Source organism: Pinus tabuliformis, chromosome 7 (assembly GCF_031772625.1).
Source record: "Pinus tabuliformis cultivar Carrire ecotype Pingquan chromosome 7, CPIR1, whole genome shotgun sequence".
Taxonomy (NCBI): domain Eukaryota; kingdom Viridiplantae; phylum Streptophyta; class Pinopsida; order Pinales; family Pinaceae; genus Pinus; species Pinus tabuliformis.
Genome location: NC_142293.1, coordinates 834,200,361 through 834,222,154, shown reverse-complemented (window position 1 = coordinate 834,222,154; position 21,794 = coordinate 834,200,361). Strand labels below are relative to the sequence as shown.

The 21,794-nt window shown below is 37.1% G+C and overlaps 1 protein-coding gene across 5 annotated transcripts in view; it reads right to left on the bottom strand.

Annotated features, from left to right (window-relative positions):
* LOC149250201 (uncharacterized) overlaps nucleotides 1-21,794 on the bottom strand; it is a 300,458-nt gene that overhangs the window by 96,011 nt on the left and 182,653 nt on the right. For all 5 annotated transcript variants that reach the window (XM_089458950.1, XM_089458948.1, XM_089458952.1 and 2 more), the window contains one exon: nucleotides 5,078-5,171. In XM_089458950.1, coding sequence (XP_089315076.1) covers nucleotides 5,078-5,171 — 94 coding nt within the window. The remainder of the gene's footprint in view (nucleotides 1-5,077; nucleotides 5,172-21,794) is intronic.

Here is a 21,794-nt window from a genome sequence, read left to right as displayed (position 1 = left end):
TCCTGAGAATTTTCATAGCCACATTGTGTAAGTCTCCCATCCTCCTGTGCCATAGTTCATTCAAATCTTTATCCCCATTGCTGCCTATCAGTGCCATTGGAGATTCTAGTTGTAATCTATACAGCCTGTTACTTCTGATTCTAATCTGAACCTTCATTTTCCAACTCGGGTGTTTGACATATACTTTCTCCTTAATGAAGAAAACGTCATAGCCCTTGTTTTGAAGTTGAGATACGGAGATTAAGTTCATCCCAAATCCTAGCACATGCAGCACATTGGTTGCTCCAAGCCGCTCTCCAGATTTGGTTTGAAATATTATAGTACCTCTTCCTAAGGGGGTACACTTTGCCTTATTTCCCATGGTGATCTGAAAATTCATCCTTTCTTCCTGATAATCTGAAAAACATTCTAGAATTCCTGTCATATGCCAAGAAGCTCCACTATCTATATACCAAACCTCAGAGGAGGCGAGCTTGCTAAGCAAGCGACTTCTTCCAGTCTGGGAGCTAACATAGAATAATCGTGATCCATGTCCCTTGTGCTATATTCTAGAAATCTGCATGAGTCCGTTTGAATTAATGCCTCTGCATCATGCTCTTGACCCATAACTGATTCTTCTCTCCTATTGTCAGATCTCTGCTCTGATACCATGTGAGAATTTCTAATCTGAAATTCTACTGTAGCTACTGCTTTATTTCACCTACTTATTTTTCACAATAAGTTATTTAAGAAATCCGTTCAGCAAATATTAAAATAAATTCTACTGCATTTATCACATAATTACACAGAGAAAATGCATACACAAGAACCAATCACATCAACACAGTTGTTTTTGGACAATTGTCCTCGGAAAAACCCAATGTGGCAAAACCGGTGCAGAGATGAGGGTTTTATTAATCTTCAACAACAATTGCTTTCACAAGGAATGATTTTACAGAGAAACTAAGAGAAAACACCTGAGACTATCCCTTGGAAACTTCCTGACACCTTGGAGACCCTTCTCCCACTCTATGTGGCTCAACGTGGCTTAGTGTGGCTTTGCGTCCCTCTGCTCAGCCTGCGTGAGGGTTGCGTCTCCCTCTGCGCTGTCTCTCAATGTCCCTGCGTCACCTCCTCCTCAGTCACTAATTGTTGTTGATGTCCTCCTCTTCCTCCACCCTGCAACTCTCCCTCTAAAATCGATCTCCTTCTCTTTGAGAATCGATTTTCCTTGAGATATTAAGTATCTGTCGATGTGTCTCCAAATGATCCTCAAGTCTTCTCTTATACTTTTCCTGTTGATAAATCAACAGTCGAGATTAAGTCTCTAATCAACAGCTAAGATTAAAACAGACTTGATCCTCGTCTCTTAGAAGCTTCTCACCCTTATCTTTATTAATACCCATTAATATTTTAATTTTCCTAACGATTTTTGGTGTTGGAGATCTCACATGCCTTAGCCTCTCCACCAAATTTCAAGGCTAGAGCACATCCGATGCCACCAAAAATCAACATTCTCATCCAAAGTTGATATGTCTACAACATCCTCTAATCCAGCAGTAAAACAAGCAATTTCTTGCCTTACATCAGTTTGTAAAGAAGCTGGAAATATCCTCTGAAAGGCTTTCTTCACTCCATTGGACACCTCCTTGTCCTTATGTGGAGCCTTCCTCTTCCCATTGTTTTCATCAATGAATTCTCCATAAAATTTTGGATTCAGAGCATGTGCCAAAGTGTGCAATGGAGTGTTGAAGCTATTCCCCCTAGTAACAATAATGGACCTCACTTGTTCAGCAAAATCAAAATCCACAAAAAGAAGAGTGGGAGCCTCCTATGTAATAATTTCCACAGTTTTTTCAACCATGGTATCCATGCCATCATAAACCTCTCCTAGGAAAGGTTTCTTTGTGTCTGCATCTCAGAGAAGATCAAATGCAAGTGATGTGAACTTGAGCAAGAAATCAATCTTGCTCCACCAATCTTCATCAACCAACACCCTCCTCACCATACTTCCCTTATTTGAATCTGCTTGTCTCCACTCAGCCCAATTTGGACCCACCACCATACTCATTTATGCATTTTTAACTTCAACAAGGTGACGCAACATGATGAAGTTTGAGGCATACCTTGTCTCAGCAACTTTTAACAACTCCAATTTGAAGTATTCTCGATATATTGCTTAAGATTGGTGGTGGTTGGTGATGAATTTTATAATCTCCCTAGCCTGCGTTGTGACCTCCTAATCCATTCTGTTTTTGCCTCAATCTCTTCTAAAATCATATTCAAATTGTGGACAATGCAAGGAGTCCAAAATATGTGATTATATCGACTCAATAATCAAGCTTGCAACTTTGCAAACAAGTGCATTATCTGTGATAACTTGCACCACATTTTCTGGCCCTACATGTTCAATAGCAGAAATTAAAATATCAACAATGAACTTACTATCCTTTATCTCACCCGAACAATCTTCTGGTTTGATGAACATGGCTCCTTTTGGAGATGATGCAATGAATATTGGTCCAACCATCTGAGATAATGAAATGTCCTGTATTACCCCATGAGTTACGAATTAGTTTCAGAACATCATCAAGAAGTTGCCTCTCTTTCTTCAACAAAATTGTTCTGACTTTTTCATAGTTTGGGCCCTTGTAACCTTGAGGAGCTTTGTTAATTGCTCTCACCAAATCCTGCCAATATGGGGATCGAACCACATTAAAGGGGATGCCACAAGCGAATATGGCCCTTGCCACTCTTGAGTCAGCTTCTTCTCTCCCTTCACTACCAAGCATTTTCAATGATCTGATGTCTTGAATTGGAGTTGATGGCTTTGATAACTCTGCTTCTACTTCTAGTGCCCTCCTCTTTCTTGCTTTCTGAACAATCCTTGGCTCAACGCTATCAGCCATGTGAGGATTGGTAGTGCCCATGCCGATTTTGCTTCTTTAATCCTTCAACATTTGAGCATCATCGTTTTCTTTGTTGAATTTAGCGCTCACCTCTGCATTTTTAGTATGTGCACACACATCAATACCCTTTATCTCTTCATGCAAAATGTAAGCCTTCACTCTTGTATAAGAGCCCTTGAAGGTCTTTTCATTTTTGCATAAATTGCACTTCTTTTCCCATGTACCACCAGAATCTAAGATTTCTAAGATTGCAAGTCATCTCAACCAATCAAGTAAGGATTTCCAAAGTATTTTTAAGTTCAGTTGTCTAAACTTTAAAAACTTAAATTTTTAGCTAAAGTCACTATCTAATTTGTTGAACTATCTTTGTCTTTGCAACACATTGCTGGGACTCGGGAGTGATTTGGTGGCAAATGTCCTCCATTGCAAAAGTTTGCAATTCGAATCCCCAATCAAATTTTATATGCTTCCATGTGTGAGCGCAATTGGTCCATCTTTGAGCAAATTCACATGAAGAAGAGAAACCATTTGGAACCACAATTAATCTATCTTTGAGTGTATTCACACGAAGAAGAGAAACCATTTGGAACAAAAATTATCACATGATCTCATCTTCGTGTAATAGAACCTCCAGGTAAGGTACACTAATTATTGAAAAAAAAGACCTAATACAAATCCTATTTTGTTGGATGTCCTTGATCCAACCTCATAAGGTGTAGAGGAGACTCACCCAACGGGGTGTGATCCTGGTTATGATAGTAATAACTTGGCATTGATTGATTTGGATTCAAATCCACTAGTAGCAAACTAGCAATAGGTACAACATATGCCATCGTGGTGTCAAGCACTAGTTGTACAACGTGTGCTTTTACTAGGACTATTATTACAGTTGCAGATGTCCTTGAGGCATTTGTCAAGTCCAAGGACCCCAAGCTATATCCTTTACTAGGCCAATAGTTTGTAGAATCATGCATGTTGTGTTCTGTACTCTTTAGGCCATTTAAAACCTCATTGATTATGTATTTTGTTTCAAATATGTATTGCATTATGTGACATTTTGATGCTTTCACCTATACACGCTTTATACATGTGAAAATTTTTCATATTTTGTCTCTAATAATTTGAAATCTTTCACATATATCTTTCGTTAAAATTTTAATTATTTTCTAGTAAACCTACTCATAAAAATAAAATAGGTCTTATTCCAAGTGGAGTCTAAGTTGACCCGCAACCAATTCCAATTGCAAGTCCAAGTTCTAAGACATTGATCATACAAACAGCTTCATTACAATAAATGGGCTCAAATGCATCTAGCAATCAACTAGCACCATCTTTCGACAACTTTACATTGTAATCAATAGAGGAGAAGCAACAAAAAATATACTTTAAATATTTTGTCCATTCCTTCATTCATAATCGACCTTTTATTAGTCTTCTCAGTTACATCGGATAATACCTATGCAATGCTGATACCTATGCACCCAATAGCAAATAACTAGTGGACATGCACATTGATATAATTTGTGTACAATATACACTAAAAGGTTTGATATGATAACAAACTTTAGCTTGCCAAATAAGACGAAAAATAATGTTTGATACCACAATTGGAGATTTGTTTGTAAAATTAAGACAAGTATATGATGAAATGATCGTCGATTGGAAATTATGAAAGGAAAAACAGGAAACTCAGAGAAAACATATGGGTCCGAGTAAACTTCTCATTAATTTCACTACAAGACTACAACATTAAGAAAGAAATGTCATATCCAAGTCAAAACAAAGCATATTTTTTCTTGGAGTTGTCTTTAGTGCGACTTTTTGGAATTTTTTCCGGTGGGTTTTTCCGCTCAAATTTCTCTAAAATCCGGCCGGAATTTATTGAAATCACAAGCTTGATGGGTAATCCTGTGCAATCGAAGTGCCCTAGGGGTTTTCCAAGGCGCTGAATCCATATATACAGTCAAAAAACTAGTTTAAATAACGCAAATCAAGATTTCACCTCAAATTTTTCCACCAGATTCCAGCACTGGAAGGTCCAAAAAGTCGCACTAAAGACAACTCCTTTTTCCTTAACTACAATAAAGCTCACAATCATAAATATTGACCAATGCAAGACGCAAAGCACTGTATGGTGTTGTTCAATAGACTAGAAACTCAAACAGAAATGCAATGCAAGTGAAATATACCTGTAGTCTGTACTTCAATCCCCTTTGTACAACTCTATTGCCACATTTCAAAAAATCACAAGGGCAAGATACATTGCACTCAGTAATAAAGTCCCTGGCAGTGCAGAAAAGGAATGATAAAGAATTAGAACAAATAAATTTATTTTAAAGAAACTCATTAGAAACAAAAAACAATAGAGGACATTATTTCATTTTCCACTCAATAGCTGAAGTTGTATTCCAACATGCGATACCAACCTTTATCTTATCTTATATAGTTTTGCGGTCAAAAAATGACTTTATATACAAAACAAGGCGTGTTCCAAAAAATGAAATAGAGAAGTGTAAATTAACATTCCAAAAAATTAAACATCAAACATGACTAAAAGCAAGAGCCCATGAAGAAGTTGTCTAAAAAGGTCAATCAATTCCATTGTGTATTTTCCATTTGCTATGGATCCAGTTCCATTCACCCAACAACAATTTCATAGATATGTAGAATACAAGCAAGCTAGCATGCAATAAAACTAACTCAGAGTCTAGGGGTAATTAGTTGTCATTCTTTATAGTGGGAACTTAAAATGAGTAAATGATGCATGCCCAAAAACCCCCATGCAGTCAAAAAACACACAAATGGTGCCAACTAAGAGTCATCCCCATTAATATCACCAAAACACATATGGTACATCAAGCACGTTAATGTGCGATAAAACAATCTGAGAATCTAGGGGTAATTGTATGTCATTCTTTATATGGGGAACTTAAAATGAGTACATGAAGCATGCCCAAGAACCTCCCATGCAGTCAAAAAACACACAGTTGGTGCCAACTGAAACCTATCCCCATTTAAACTGCTAAAATACACATTCTACATTTTTATTATATTTAATTCCCAAGTAGTTACCAATAAGAATAATCCTGCACAACAGTTCCTTGTAGATACATCTCATGAAGTCAATCCATCACGAAAATCTTAAATCCCTCATAATACATCATTGAAATATAAACATATGTCAAGCCTAGCTCACCTTCACATGAATCTCTAATGGCACTTCAGCTGGAGGCACAACCATTATCAATTTATCATCTCCGTTGCAGAAGCCAGAACTTTGTCTCACAGTGACGCAAATTAATAGTGTTAAAATCCTCCTTCTCCCACTAGGATTCCCTGTGCTTTCCCTGTTCTGCCCTCATAGCAGCCACAGAGTGTGGCTCAAGATCCACACACCCCACTCTCACGTTTCTCACACACTCCTTTTACCAGGCAGCGATTGCATTTAAAGCCTTCACTGATTTGGCAGCCAAAAAAGCATAATCAATCAGGAACTGACCAGCTTCCAGATTTGTGACAAGAGGAGGTTCTAAGGCAATTAACAGTAAAAAAATGCCACTCCTCCCGACAAAGCACTTTTGTTCATTGAGAATGCCCTGATAGGAGTTTCAATGGTACATGGTTGAGCCCAAAGGTTCAAGAAGTATGGATTCACATCCAATGGATGCCTCTGATGCATAGAAAGGTGAATCATTTCAAAAATGAAAGAGCCTTTTATTCACTCTTTTTTGTGCAAAATGAAAACACACATAAAATCTTCGGAAGTGAGTGAGTTCGTCACTCTGGTGAATGGAGCTGCAGTGCAGAAGCTTTATGAGCAGGTCAATGCCTGATCAAAACTCAAGATGGGTTTTCAGATAGCTTTAGAAGCAATACTAAGGTGAAAGAAGGCTGACCTTTCTCGTGGGCTTTGTTTATCCTCTACATAGACAAATTGGAAGGATGAATTAATGACAAAGGAACTGAAGGGATGAATATAGTTGGGCTGATAATCAGAATCCTTCTATATGCAAATTATGTCACCATAGCAGAAAGAACATTGTGCAGCTTTCACAAGCACCTAACGACCCTCTGCACAGAAACAGGGATGGACATGAACATAGGCAAAATCAAGGTGGATATATTCTCAGTTATGAGGAAGATGATCCTTCTAGGGATAAAATTTAACAATGGACCTTTCAAGTTTCGAGATTATTCAGAGCTACAAGGTTGGGGCAAATGCAAATGGAAAAGAATCTAAGATGGTTGGGAGAGAGCCTTTTTGTTGCAAACCAAATATAGGAACAACGATATTTGAGATTACAAAATAATAAATTTCCTCTTCTTATCATGGTGATACTCTACAAGTGTGAGATGTGGTGTTGAGAAATCTAGAGGCAGATAAATTAGGGTGATTTCTCATAACTTGATAATTACTTGTGAATATTTGTTAGCATATTATTAGATTTATGTTTCTTTCATCAAGCAATTACCAAAAACTGTATAAGACATGAAGATCACAAAAAGACAATGACACAAGAAATTAGGCTCCAAACCAGGGCAAAACCCCACAAGGGAGAATACCAAAAAAAATCTCTTATAGAATCAGACCAAAGTGAGATATCCAAGATCCAAGAACCAGACAAAGACTGCCACATAGACCCAAATAATCCATCCTTCAATTCTTCTCCATCAAGTCAAAGTGTCAACAAATTCAATGCTGGTCAAACATCTGAAATCTAGTCATCTCCTGAAATTTCAACTCCTGCTTTTTCAGCCCCTGAAATCTCAGCCCTGCATACCTCAGAAAAATTCGCTGAACTTACCCCAGAAAATCCTTCATCTTCTCTCTCCTTTTTCCTCCTATCTCCTTTGACTTCGCCAGTTTTCTCTCTCTTCTTGGCACAGAAATCAACCTTGCTTGTGATCTGCCAAATGGGGACAGGTTGCACTGTATTTGTACACATCCAGGGGGTCGAATGGGTCCCTTTTAGAGCCGACTTGGTCTTGTGGGGACAAATTGACCTTTTTGACTCAAGTAAAAAAAAAAATTTCTTGTTTCTTTCAAAAGTCCAAATGTGACTTGACTCCAATACAATAATTTGACTCATGACAAATATTATTTTCACTCAATAAACCCTAGAAGTATGAAGAACATGCTTGACCTAGAAAACAATTTGACTTGAACATGAAACCCATGCTTGAAAAATAAATTTCCCTTTATTCTTTTTGTTTTTTACATAAAATATAAAATGATATAGGTACAATGACAATTATGAAGACCGAACTTAGTTACATTTTCCAACACTCCCTCTTAACTAGCAAAGTATTCATTATTACACAACAAGTTACAAGGATACTCTCAAATTGAAATATTCTCATAAGTAGAGTCGGATTGATAAGCCATCTTTCAAGCATCAACTTCATAACCAGCGTTGTCACATAGCAATGTATAGCAAGGTTTTGACAAGCTCTATCTCTCCATTAGATTAGAGCACAATGCTAGAAGGCATACATATGGACAGCACCATAGCCTCTTAAGGCACATATCCCATCCAGATGTTCACCAAGTATGTCCTTTTAGGAATACTCTTCTCTTGGATTTTCAATCCTCAAAGAATATTGGTCTTCTTCGACCACTCTTATCTTGGATACCCTATCTAATCCTCGAAGAGTGTCGGTCCACGAGACTACTTCCTATCTTGGACTCCAAATTCTTGAGTATCAGTCCCAAATGCTTATTGAATCCTCCATTCTCCCTACTAGTGCCTTCACTAAAAATTATGATTGTTAGTCCTGGTCTAGTGCATGACACATGGCGAATATGGTGTCCCACATCATTCCCTCTCAATCAGGGAGGTAATCCTCGTTCCCTCTTAAACAGAGAGTAGATCCTTGCTCCCTCTTAACCAAGGAGACTCAATCATAAGCTTCATTTTGTTTCTTTCATCAACTACTTGTTCTTTCGTGGAGATCTTTAGTAGTAGTTACAGGGCTCCTCCTTCTTGAATCATCATATTGTTCCCGAGCTTCAACCTTTCTGGATGTTATGTTGCCAAATTTCTTCCTCAATCTATCTACATGACAGGGTTCTCGCCGTCAAACTTTCATAGCTTCAATCATGTCATCAAGTATTTCATCAAACATTGTATGGAGCCAAACTTCTTCACAAACTTTCACATCCTCTTCCTTTGTACTGCAACAAAGTTTTTCTTCTTATTTCCATATTAACTTTTATTTATCAGCGTCATCTTTGATCAACATATTCTAGGATCAGACCAATCAACATAATATCAAAGTTCTTCATTTTATCGCTATAGGATGTTGTCATGTTACCTGACCTTCTTGACAACAAGATTCAAACAATATCTCACCATATTTCAAACAATATCTCTTGAGTAGTAGTGTATTCATTCTCTTCCGATGAGATTATTACTTTCTTGCTACCATTTAGTGCACTTCTTTGATACATACTCCAAACTGCTCCTTTCTTTCTTGTCTTTGATCTTCTTGTATATCATCCTTGTCCCTATCATTATCAAGGAGTCATCATCAAACACAAGTCTTGCTTCACTTTGTTCTTCCATCCTTCTCATCTTGCTTTCACAACTTTGACAGTCTTCATTATGTGCCTGCAATTCTCACAAGAAAATACGACCAAGCAGAATATACAAACACGAGAATAGAATCAAGAAGGTACTTATCTTTTAAAAAGGGTTAGCTTCCTCTTAATCATGTACTTGTTCACCAACCTTATTCTCACATTAAACATCAAGGGTTAGATCTATCTCTCATAGTGGACATGATTTGATAGGGTTTTTCTCCTAGGGTTCTTCTTGATCCAAACTAAACTAGGGTTCAAGTACCCTAAATGCCAAAGATCTTAAAAACCTCACAAACTATAAACCCTAGATTTATCATTAGCAAGCTATCTATATAAAATTCATTTCATTCCTAGTTCTCATATGCAAAGACTTCAAATGCTAATGATATGTCTACACAAACCCTTTCTATGATGCATTACTAATTATCATAGCATCACTACTTATCATTGAACATGGTTTGAACGTACCTCTTTTTAATTTTACCTGATCTCCATGATTGCCTTTGAGTATGATACTGTGTTACTAGGAGCTTGAAAGAGACATTTTTCATACTTTTCATTCACTTATGTCGATACACTTCTCTCAGAATTCAATGTCAGATATGTCGACCTCATAATGTCATTCGTCCTATTATGTATAGGAATCTTGGTAGTGAGATTGCTTCATGTATCCATGCTTCATGAGACTTCAGATATATTGTTATGGTTCTTGTTGCTACATGTGTTGGGGTCACAGAGATAGGGTTCAAGATAAGATTCAATCTTCTACTATGTATAGCTGCTAACATCTTACATGACTTGTCAAAGTTCTAGGCTTCTATCGTCCTTTCCTTCTCAGAGTTCGTCCCTTTTTCTCCATATTGTTTTGATTTCTTTCACTTTACAATAAATTTTGTCCTTTGTTCCTAAGGTGTAGACACTTAGAATGTAATATTGCCACAAAAATTCTCAGATGTGATCTTAATCCATGGTCATAGGTTCAGATGCTTGATTCTTAACTTGTATTCCCACATCATGGATATATGCCACAGTATGCTTTGCATTCCTTCTAGATTCTTATCATTGAAATATTGCCATTAGTTCTCATAAATACTTTCTATTTCTTAATGCCTTAACATTTTGCATTCTTCATCATTTCAGATCCCAATCAAGGTATTATAGTATTGTAGAAGGCTCGGGTATCATGATTGCTTGGTTCTGTAGTTTCCTTGAGATTCATATCATTAGATTTTAGACTTCTTCATACAATTTCTATATCTTATGAGTTACCACAGCAAGGTGACATATTTCAGCACTTGTTCTACATGTATAAGGTTTATTTATCATGACAAACTCTTGTACATTGTATACTTCATTGTGGTCCGCAATGTTTCTTGGACTTATGTTGTCCTTCTCTTAAGTATATATTTTGGCTGCTTTCTCATACTTGTATCACAAGAATAGGAAATATGACACTATAATAGTGTCATCGATCTCAGAGATACTTTAATAAGTAGTTCATAGAGATTCTGCTCTTCATTGATTAGTTCTGATTACTATTTGAAGACTTGTTTCCAATCGATGACAACTCAGAAATTTTTCGAAGGCTTTGTCTGGATGAGTGTTGAGGTTGTCTTGATGTCATCATGGATACTTGAACAAACTTCTCCTTTTCCTCCTTTGCCATGCTTGTGACTTGCCTTAGAAATGTATATTCAATGAATTGTCTCCATAGTAAGGTCACGGTTTTAGAGAAACTACACAACAGTAGTATCAGTCTTTCAGTAAGATTGCAGACCTACTTGTCGTCACAGAATTTAGGTCAAAATATAGAATATTATTTATCACAGGATCTAGTTATATATGATTCATCATTCACTGAATTTTATCAAGCCACCACAGATTCAGATGTGTGCCTCAGAACTCGAACTTTAGAACTATTATCGCTCAAACTAGAAGGATCCCTAAAGGGCAAATGTTAGGCCAAGGGAAACAAATGGAGACTTAGCCCACTGTCACCTCAGCTAAGGTTCCATTCTATTTACGGACTTTCATCGATGGGAGGAGACCCGATATATTATGGAGTCACCAATGAAGGATAAGTCAATGAAATGATGTGGAGTGACCCTGATAATTCCTTTCCTAGAGGAGTTAGAAAGATAAGGCTTGCTCGCTTTCTAAGCAAGGTACAATGTCTTCTAGGGAAAGAAAGGGAGGATTTGAGGGTTAGGTTTATGGGTTATCACTTGTGAAGGAGTTTCCCAAACCCTAAAATCCTTATTGAAATTGGTTTCCTGGATCTTTCTTGAAGAATTGTCTTTTCAAATAAACAGGGCCACACGTGACCAACTGTACTCAATTTAGGATAGGAGGAATTGTAAGGACTAATAGTTAAGATTCAACTAGATGGACAAATTTCTTGTAAAATTCTATCAAATTAAATGCAATTGTGTACTTGATTCTCCCATCTGATGTCGGTCCACGTTGCTCTGAGTTTTCTAATTCCGTTACCAAACCAACCGATTCCTCCCTGCCTATCTGGGATCAACCTCTGCAGTTCCCAGATCCAGAGGACTTCAAAATGGAAGTCCACTAGCCCCCATGCCCAAAAATCCAAGAAAAGCTCAAAGATTTTCGATTTTCAGTTCCAAAATCCAGCCCCTGGCTCATCCCTCAAATAGATTTATTTTTTGTTCCCATTCTCTGTATTTTTCCTCGAAACTGATTTTTCTTTCCCCCCGCCTTTTCATGCTCCTCTTCCGTCTCTATGTATCAATTCTTGGCAGTCACCGCTCCTTACATGGTGACACCTTCCTTTGTAACGTGTAACTCTATTTGTCCAAAGCTACAGGGATATTGACATGTGTATATGATTTACTTTTAGGATTTCTTTATTAGTTTTATATAAATGCCCTTAGTTTATAATATGTATTTTATTTTGATTTTAATTTCACATTTTGATAATTTATTAATATTATGAGATATATAAATATATAACCATATTTATAATTAACTTAAATTTTACATTTATTTCCTTATAACCATATTTACTTTATACTTTTAAATTTATATCCTTGAAATTATTTAGGGTATTTTCTCCTTAATTATGGCGCATTAAGCAATATGTTTGGTGATGGGTGAGGGTGTAACTTCTATCTGAAGCAGTGTCGTGATATTCAACATTTATAGTTAATTTAAAATATATATAATAGTGCAGTACATGCAATACATGCATATGTAGCTATCATATGCATGCATCGTATGCATGCTAATATTCTTGTGCTCTCTATATTAAAGATGGGTCATTACATACACCCCTCCTTCAGAAAACTCTGTCCCGAAGTTAGAGTTTTTATCGTATATCAATACTTATTTTAGCGATTAGTATATTTTTGTTAGGGTTGCGTATCGCGGTTAAATTCTTATTTAATGTGAGGACACTATAAAATTGGTGTTTTGAATACTTCTAGGTTTATAACTTTAATGGTCATGCCTTGACCCAACTAGGTCCCCAAGCTATTACAAAATCATCCTATTCTTCCTAATCTCTTCTGCGCCCATCCTATCAGTCCTCTGTTGGAGTATGCCATGGCATCAGTTATACTAACCTAACCATTCATAAACTCTCAGTAGGCATCCGGCAGTCATCACCACACATCTAGGGGAGCGTGACTCACACAGTCCTCCCATGAGTCCAAGTTTTGGACGATAAACGGTGGGCAACACCTCCACCCCTCCTAGTAGAATTAGGGTCAATAGCCTATCATGGAATCTCATTGAGCCTCCATTGTTCTTGGAGTTTTGTCATCACGTAGTTGGTTTGGTAATGATACTATCTGCAATGTAAACACTTGCCCAAAATTATAACATACGCATCGATATATATTCAAAATCAATTGTATTCAGATAACGATTTTCTATACATTTTAATAAACTCTCATCTATGATATTAATTTTTGAGTTCATATAACATACTTGGCTATGTCTAACCAATATATTTGTAAATTCATTTTCACATCAAGTAGTCAAGTGTATTCATTATTTTATTTCCATTTCATCATTCATGTTGATATGTAAAAATAAAAATAAAATTATAGATATCACATCCATAACATAAGTCATGATTTATATAGGTATCCATGTACCAGCAATGTTAAGCATAATAATTTGAAATCATTCTTTCGTGTATTGATTGTGCATGAAACTTATGGCTTTGGATTGCTAACTGACACTTGATATTTGATCTTACCAGCACATATCTTTATGTCCCAAACATTCATTGATTTGTGTGTTTTTGCTCCAGTAAAAACTAGCTGGGTTATTATCTTACTCAGTAACAAAATGCATCATATAGATAGTCATTAGCAAAAATAGGCCTCAATTCATTCCTTTTAACAATAATGTTGTTTGTTGTGCTCTATATATATATATATATATATATATATATATATATATATATAGAGAGAGAGAGAGAGAGAGAGAGAGAGAGAGAGTTTGAAATACCTAGATCAAAGCATGGTATGCAACAACATTTGGGGACATATTTTGTACTCAACATTTACTCTAACAATAATACACCATACATTTCTCTATGTTTGAATGGTAGTACTCTTTCAGTAGCTCGGCCCTATAGGTTGTATTTATGCTCATGGAACCTGTGCTCAGGTTGTATTCATCAATTATAAGGACTGCTAAATTAGGTCTAAATGTTGTCCCAACAATCATTCCTTGAAAAGTTAGTGCAAAATCTCATGCCAAAGTGATAAGAATTGCATATAAATTTCCTTTCTCTATCCTGAAGCCCATGATTTGTATCAAGTTCCAATGCTTTTGTTTACAACAGAAAATATGTAGCTTTATGACCTTTTCTTGCTTCTTCTTCTTCTTCTTCTTCTTCTTCTTCTTTTTTTTACTAGTATAACATTCAACATGTATTTCCATGGTTGTTTTAGATTTATGCCTCACTTTGCTATAGAAGCATCTTTGCCTCCCCTGTCTGTATACTTCCATTTGCCCATCATTTTCATCAAGTCAATGCTCTCAAACTTTACCACAACAAAAGATAAAGCACATAACCTACTAATTGGAACCAATTGCATTGCTATGTCGACATCATTTTATATTTCAAACAAATTATCCATTAAGTTCCAATCTTTATCCTTTATTCAAGATATGGGAATCAATTGAAGAATCTGAATTCAACTTTTTACCTGTGAATTCAATTATTCTCTCCATAATGTTAAATTCTACATATTCATGAATTAATTTGCCACTTAGTTTAATTGGAAGTGTTGTTTTAAGGAAACCTCTCTCTATGTCCTGAGATTCATGGTAAAAAGCTTCGACATATCAGTTCTGCAAATCCAAGTGTGTTTCTTCATCTGACAAAGTGTTGCCTTCAAACACTAAGGAATCATTAATGTCTTCTCTAACTGTTTCTACAGAAGGGCTGAGAGATTTTCCAGCATTAGAATGTACATTCTGAAATTCTTTCCCCAAAATACTATTTTCTAAAATCTCAATTCTGTGGGTGTTAACAGGAGACAATAACCTGCTCCCCCAGAAATCTCAGGAGTACTATCTTCATCTCTCCAACTACCACGCATTGAATCAAAATTACTAGAATTATCCAACTCAGAGTACCACTCTTACTTTAATTTATGTGCTGCCCATGTAGATAATTGTGTCTTGCACACCAGCTCGGCCATTTCCTGTTCATGAAATTTAAGATTCCTTGAATGTTTGATCAAAGAGTTTAGAGGTACAATATCATCCTTTGTTCTTTCCTTCCTCTCCATGAAATATAATATAATAAGAAACACCTCCCCTTGTGCAAATTTTAAATTCTACCTAATTTTGTTAACTTTCACATTAGAAGAGTCCAAATCAACCATTTTTGTATTTTCCTGATTTCAGTGCTAGGCTCATCCTGAACAACTTGTTTGATGTATCATTTCTATAGTACCTTAACCCTATTTTTCAAACCTTAAGTGACCTTTTCAGTGCCCTAATGTTGTTGGAACACAATCTTAGATATAGTAGTACATTGCCTAAACTCTTGAGTAATGAGGAATCTCAATCAGCGATTACTTCCATCCAGCTGTTCCCTTGCTAATATCTCAAGTGAATGATACATTTCAACATTCTTTATAGTTGTGGGTGGTTTCCCAATGAAGCTTTTGATATCCATATCATTTCTCAATTTCTGAGTATCTAAAGTAAACGCTGACGACAGAATTTTAAATTGTCATTGTAATTACTTACATGACATTAGCAGATTTTCAGGTTCAAAAGTAATTTTATTAACGGGGTATATAACTACATAATCCTAGCCTTCTAGAATCAACCATTCCATTTTATAATAGCTCCAATACCATAGCGCCACTAGAAAGTGCTCTGCATTATTGAACATTTCGACTTATATTCTGTGTTTCATTCAGCGTTTATTGTGAAGGATTTGTAAATTCACTCAACTGTCTCTACGGCCATTTATAATAATACAATCACATTACTTTCCTTCAAGTTAGATCAGCAAAATATCAAAAGCAGCTGAAAAATGATACAAAATCCTATTAGTCACAAACGATATTTCTCATGTGACAGGGATAGCACCATTCTGCAAGACATACTCCGATCAATAATGTGTGTAGTAGTAATGGTGTTGCTATTGCAAATCATCCAACAGAACTTTGCAGATTGAAATTTGCACAACCTGGTCTAAGCAACATTAACTCTGCACTCCAACTAAATACACTACCTATGCCCTTTAATTAAGCTATTTCTTTGAGAAAATCAAGAAACAAGAGTTTGATTTCACTAACAGAGCCATGTAGACAGTAATAAGATATACATTGATACTCCTTCAAGATATCCCTTCGAATTTAAATCCTTTATTATCAGCTTTAACAACCCATAACATGGTTTTGAAACTGATCTTATATCTGTGGTATATGCTTTCATTCCTACTTGTTTAATGCTAAACATAGGTATAGCTGTTAGTTGTGGAAGTCCAAGGATGTTCTTTGGCAAGTCTTGTAGCAATTGGAATCCAAGTTTTGAATATTGTACAAGATCTAGATTTAGAGGAAGTAGTGAACGAATAATAACATTGAAAGAAGGCAAGAACCACAATATTTGAGGTGTCAAATTAGAGAATATATATATATATATATATATATATATATATATATATATATATATTTAATGCCCACAGCCCCACATGTTAGCTGATAAATAAACTTCAATGCAATTTTCAGAGAAACATTTCAGGTCTAACTATACTTATTTTTCACTTTTCAGCTGATAGAAAACAAAATAGACAGACATACACAGATTTTTGACACACTTATTTTTCGTCTAACAGTGACCCTGGAAAAATACACGAGGAAAACTGGTACTAAGGAGATTTTATTTGCTTTCTCAGGGAATTTTCTACAGCATAAGAAAACACACATTCAAGGGTACTTATCTCCCCTTGAAATTCGTGCTCAGCTCCTCTAGAAGTTTCAGCCACATTCTGATGTTTGTCCCACATTCTGCAATCTGTCTCCTCAAACTGTGTGCTCTATCAAATCACCCCTCACTTGAATTCTATGCCACTGAACCAGCAATTATTGACCCAGAAATTCAGGCCAGTGTTTGCATTTGACTGCCTTGAAACTTGGGCCAGTCAACCATGCATTAAATGCCTTGCAAACAGTGCTGTTTTCAGACCTCCTTTTGCCTAGAAAACCATGTCTGACAGGCCTGCAATCTCTTGGAAATTTGGGCCTCCTCCAGCCTTGAAAACCATGCTGAATCTACCTTGATTTCAGCACTGGAATATACTGCTCTTACCTTGGTTTCTGGACCAGAATTTCCCTCTAGATCTGCGCTGGAAATGTACACTGATCTCAAAAATCATGCCGAAGATGATCACTGAAACTGCCTGAAACTTCCTCAATTTACGTGCCTGGTATATCCTAGAAAAGCGGGCCTGTGTTTGAGTTCTTCTCTGCTGTAGTTCGATCTCTCCTGCAAATTCATTCTCCTCTCTAGCTCTCTTCTCTTCCTCCTCACCAATGCACATGAGAATGAAAGAGTTCACAGCCTTTCCCCCCCTTTTTTAGCTTCATCAGTTAGGAGAACCCTAACCCTTTTGATCAAGGGCTGAGATCTGCCCTCTAGATCAATGGTGGACATCATTCCCTCAGTTGATCCCCTTTTCATGTGGCCCCCCTCATTAATGACTCCCTAGTCACTTTATAATTTTATATTTGTACCTTGTACTTTCTCTCCACATAAAGTCAACTTAAAAATATAAAGTGACTTTAATATTAGAAAATACACAGTACATAGTACCACATAAAGTGACTTTATAACCTGACTTTAATATAACACATAAAGTCACATGCCAAAAAGGTGTTATAAAGTGTTTTACTAGGCAAAAAGGCAAATGCACTAGGAAACACCTCCTTGGTACCCTTTTCTTCAACACTAAATCCAAGTCATAAATATCAAAATCATGATCAACTCTGCTAGGTGAGCTTCCTCTACCCATTTTGAATTTGGATAAATTTCATCCAACACAATAGGATTTATATTAGGTCCAATGTTATCAGAACTGAACCGGTGATCGAATTGGAAAATCTTGTGGATCGGGGACTGGTCGGAACCGGGAAAAAACCGATTTACCAAAACCACATAAAATATTCATATTTTAAAGAAAAAACATGTATATTCATGTGCATCCTTATGAATCCAAACCATTTATACACAAATATGCAAAAGTTCTCATGTATATAGCAAGTAATAGTGCATATAATCAAAATAGCACGTAGTGCAAAACATCGCTGAACCAAAAAAGTTAAAAACATCAAGAAACATGGTCTAAAAGACCTTTATAGTCCAAAATAACATGATAGTATGAATCATGATACTATAGTCTACAATACTACAACTATAACCTACAAGTGCGAATTGTCAATGTCATCAATCATCATCTTGAACATCCTCCTCATCCTCATTTGAAGAATGAGTAGCATCCAAGTTTGCAATGGGATTATGGCTTGATTCCCCTACCCCGAAAGCTGCTATTGGTGCTTCTGGTATATCTGCCTTTGCAACTTGTGGAGGTGAGTCAAAGTCTAACCAAGAAAAGTCTTCATTGTCAAATGCTGGTGCTTGAATTTCCACAACCCATTCTGATGTTGGATCAAAGTCAGCGAAGACAATGTTGCTTGATTTAGGGGTTATATTAAGCAATTGGTTACGCCTCAATCTAAGGTTGTACTGAACAAAAACCATGTCATTCAACTGCGTTTGCTCCAAACGATTCCTCTTCTTAATGTGTATACGCTCAAACACACTCCAATTCCGCTCTCACCTTGAAGCACTCCATGTCTGACTCAATATTCGAATTGCAAATTTCGGCAATTGAGGGCATTCACTACCAAATTGCTGCCACCAATAGGCTGCAAAAAGGGTGGAAGGAAAATAAGTATTAGCAAATGAATTTGAAAGTTGAAACTTGGACTCAACAATTGCAAATTAAATGAGTAATATAAGAATTTGCAAATTTTGACAGCTCCTACCTCAGGGATTCTTTGCTCTATTTCTTGCAACCATAGAAATGCCAAAGGTACCAATAATCTCCTTGAGATTTAAGAGCTTGTTATGCATCTGATTTTGAGTCTTGGAATCTAGAACCATGCGCTCAATGTATTTATACAATCCCCCTAATACCTCCCCATCAACCTCAAAATTTGTAGCGTAATGGTACCTTCAAAGTTTATAAAACAAAAACATATTCATCAAGTCAACAAAAGTTAAAATTTATAAGCAATGAGCATTGAAACAAAAAATTACATACCTTGGATTTAAGTAGTAGCCAATTGCATGTAAAGGTCTATAGAGTTATTTGTTCCATCTTTCATCAATGATTCTCCATAGAGGAATGTACTTATGTTTTTTATCCTCATATGTTGCGTTTATTTGTTCCTTGGCCTGATCCATGGCTTCATAAACAAAACCCATGGTAGGTTTATCACTATCTACCATCCGCAAAATTTGACAAGAGGCTCACTAAATAGCACAATCTCCTCTGCCTTTGACCAAAATCTTTTGTCAAACACTTGGTTAATCATCTGTGTCCCTTCAGCCTTTTTGCTCCACTGAGATGCATTCCATTCATCACATGAAAACATCTTCTTCAAGTTCGATTTTTGTTGAACAAGGGATTGCAACGAAAGAAAGTTGGTAGCAAATTGCGTGATCGCTGATTGAACAAGCTCTTTATCCCGATGTGCTTTCTCATAAGGTTCAAAACCCATGAGTGGTTGTAGATGTACTTGGTTATGGATTTTGCATCATCCACAAGTTTCTTCACCCACTCAATTTTGTGAATATCCTCAAGCATGAGGACCAAACAATGGGCTACACAGGGAGACTACCAAATGGTGGGGCATTTTTCCTCCAACATCTTTCTAGCTGCAACATAGTTAGAGGCATTATCTGTGATCACTTGTACAACATTTTCAACCCGTGCTTCCATAACTACTTGTTAATTTTATGTATGTTCTATGCTTAGCGCAATTTACTTCAATTTTTCCATATTAGCCCAATGACAATATTCAGATTAGCAATCACATTAGCATGATAGTAAAGTGCAGATAGAACATAAACATAAATCGTAGAAAACAAGCCAAGACAAGAGGACACAAGATGTGGTGCCAGCCAGGGACAAACCCCAATGTGGGGAAACCCTTGATCAATTCTTCTTATATTCTTCAATAGTTTAGCAGAGAGAGATAGTGCATATACATCAAAAGTCAACACTTTGACTTGTCAAAATAAGGGCAGAGATCTTCACCGTGAAGATAACACATGAGGTAGCTGATCTGAACTCAGGTGAAGGCATACTGCTTCAACTGATCCTCCAAGGTGACTCCATCACCACGCTGTACCCATCACTGTGCGACACCCAATCACTGTATTGCACCCAATCACTTAGTTGCTCTCATCACTATGCTCTCCCATCACTGAGCAGTACCTCATCATCATGCTCTTCCTCATCATTATGTTGCACCCTTCATGATGCTCTTCATCATCAATTTGCTGCATCCTTCATGTTGCACTACGCTGCACCTAACACCATGCTGCATCCAACTATGCTGCATCTAAACATGCTATCACTACAAGCAGTCACATCAAACTCCAGTCCTTATTCTTGATACAGTCATGATCCAAGTTGAGGCTCAAGACTGACTTGTGCAACCCTTAACATAATCTATGCTGTTGGCTATGGCTTGCGGCCTAGCCCAGTAGCAAGTAAGGTTTACATACAATACCTGACTATTTTTACCCTTGAACAACAATGTCTTCCAACTAGCCTTATTACTGCACAATCATGCCCAGAACAGATCTCAAATGTGCCACGATGTCATCTACAACAATGTGACATAGTGAATACATTCACTGTTCATAGCTTTCAAGATCACACCTCTTGTTCCATCCATGTGACTGTACGTAGCCTCTAGATCAAGGTTTGCAACTGCTATCCAAGCATGCCTGTTGAACAGACTTCAACTCATACCTTTCAACACTCTTCTCCACAACATACTCAGACCTTCTTTCTGCTTGAAGCTTGACGCTATCCCTGTCCCAATCAGAGGTTAGATTAGGCATCATCCGACTGAGGTAAGACACCTCCATGACTGTGTCTTCCTTTTGACTGCATCTGGGGGTAGTTAAGGGCTCCTCTTCCCAGCGTGAAAGGATCCTACACCATGCTGCATAGAACCTTCATTTTAGGGCAGCATAGAGGCCTCTAGTGACTGCGGTTTATATGACATCTCCTTGCTGCGTAGACAGGTTTCCTTTGCTGCTTAGGGCTTCTTAAAGTGCCTTCACTGCGTCTAAAACTCCCTTTAGACCTGCGGCTGGGAACTTTCTAGGACAGCGGATTAGTGTCACTGCTAGTCCTGCGTTTAGGGCTTTCCTTTAAGGGCTGTCCTCCATGACAGCGTTCAGGTCTAACCATGACAGCGTTAGGACTTACCCTTCATGACTGCATATTAGACTTCTTCATTGGCTACTTTAGGGCTTCTTCATAGGGTAGCGTTAGGGCATCTTTATGACTGAGATGAGAGCTATCCTTCATGACATTGTTAAGGAGCTAGGGCATCCTCTAGGGCTGTGTATTCTCTTAGGGACTCTTCCTTCCACTAAAACCCAAACAAGTGGAGAGGAAGAGATCACAAGAGGTGTGTCTAAAATGACTTGCAAGGCACCTCTATTTATACTAAAACGTGGAGGACAAGTGGGGGTAATTTGGTTGCTGGCCGACCTTGACGAATTGTCCCATA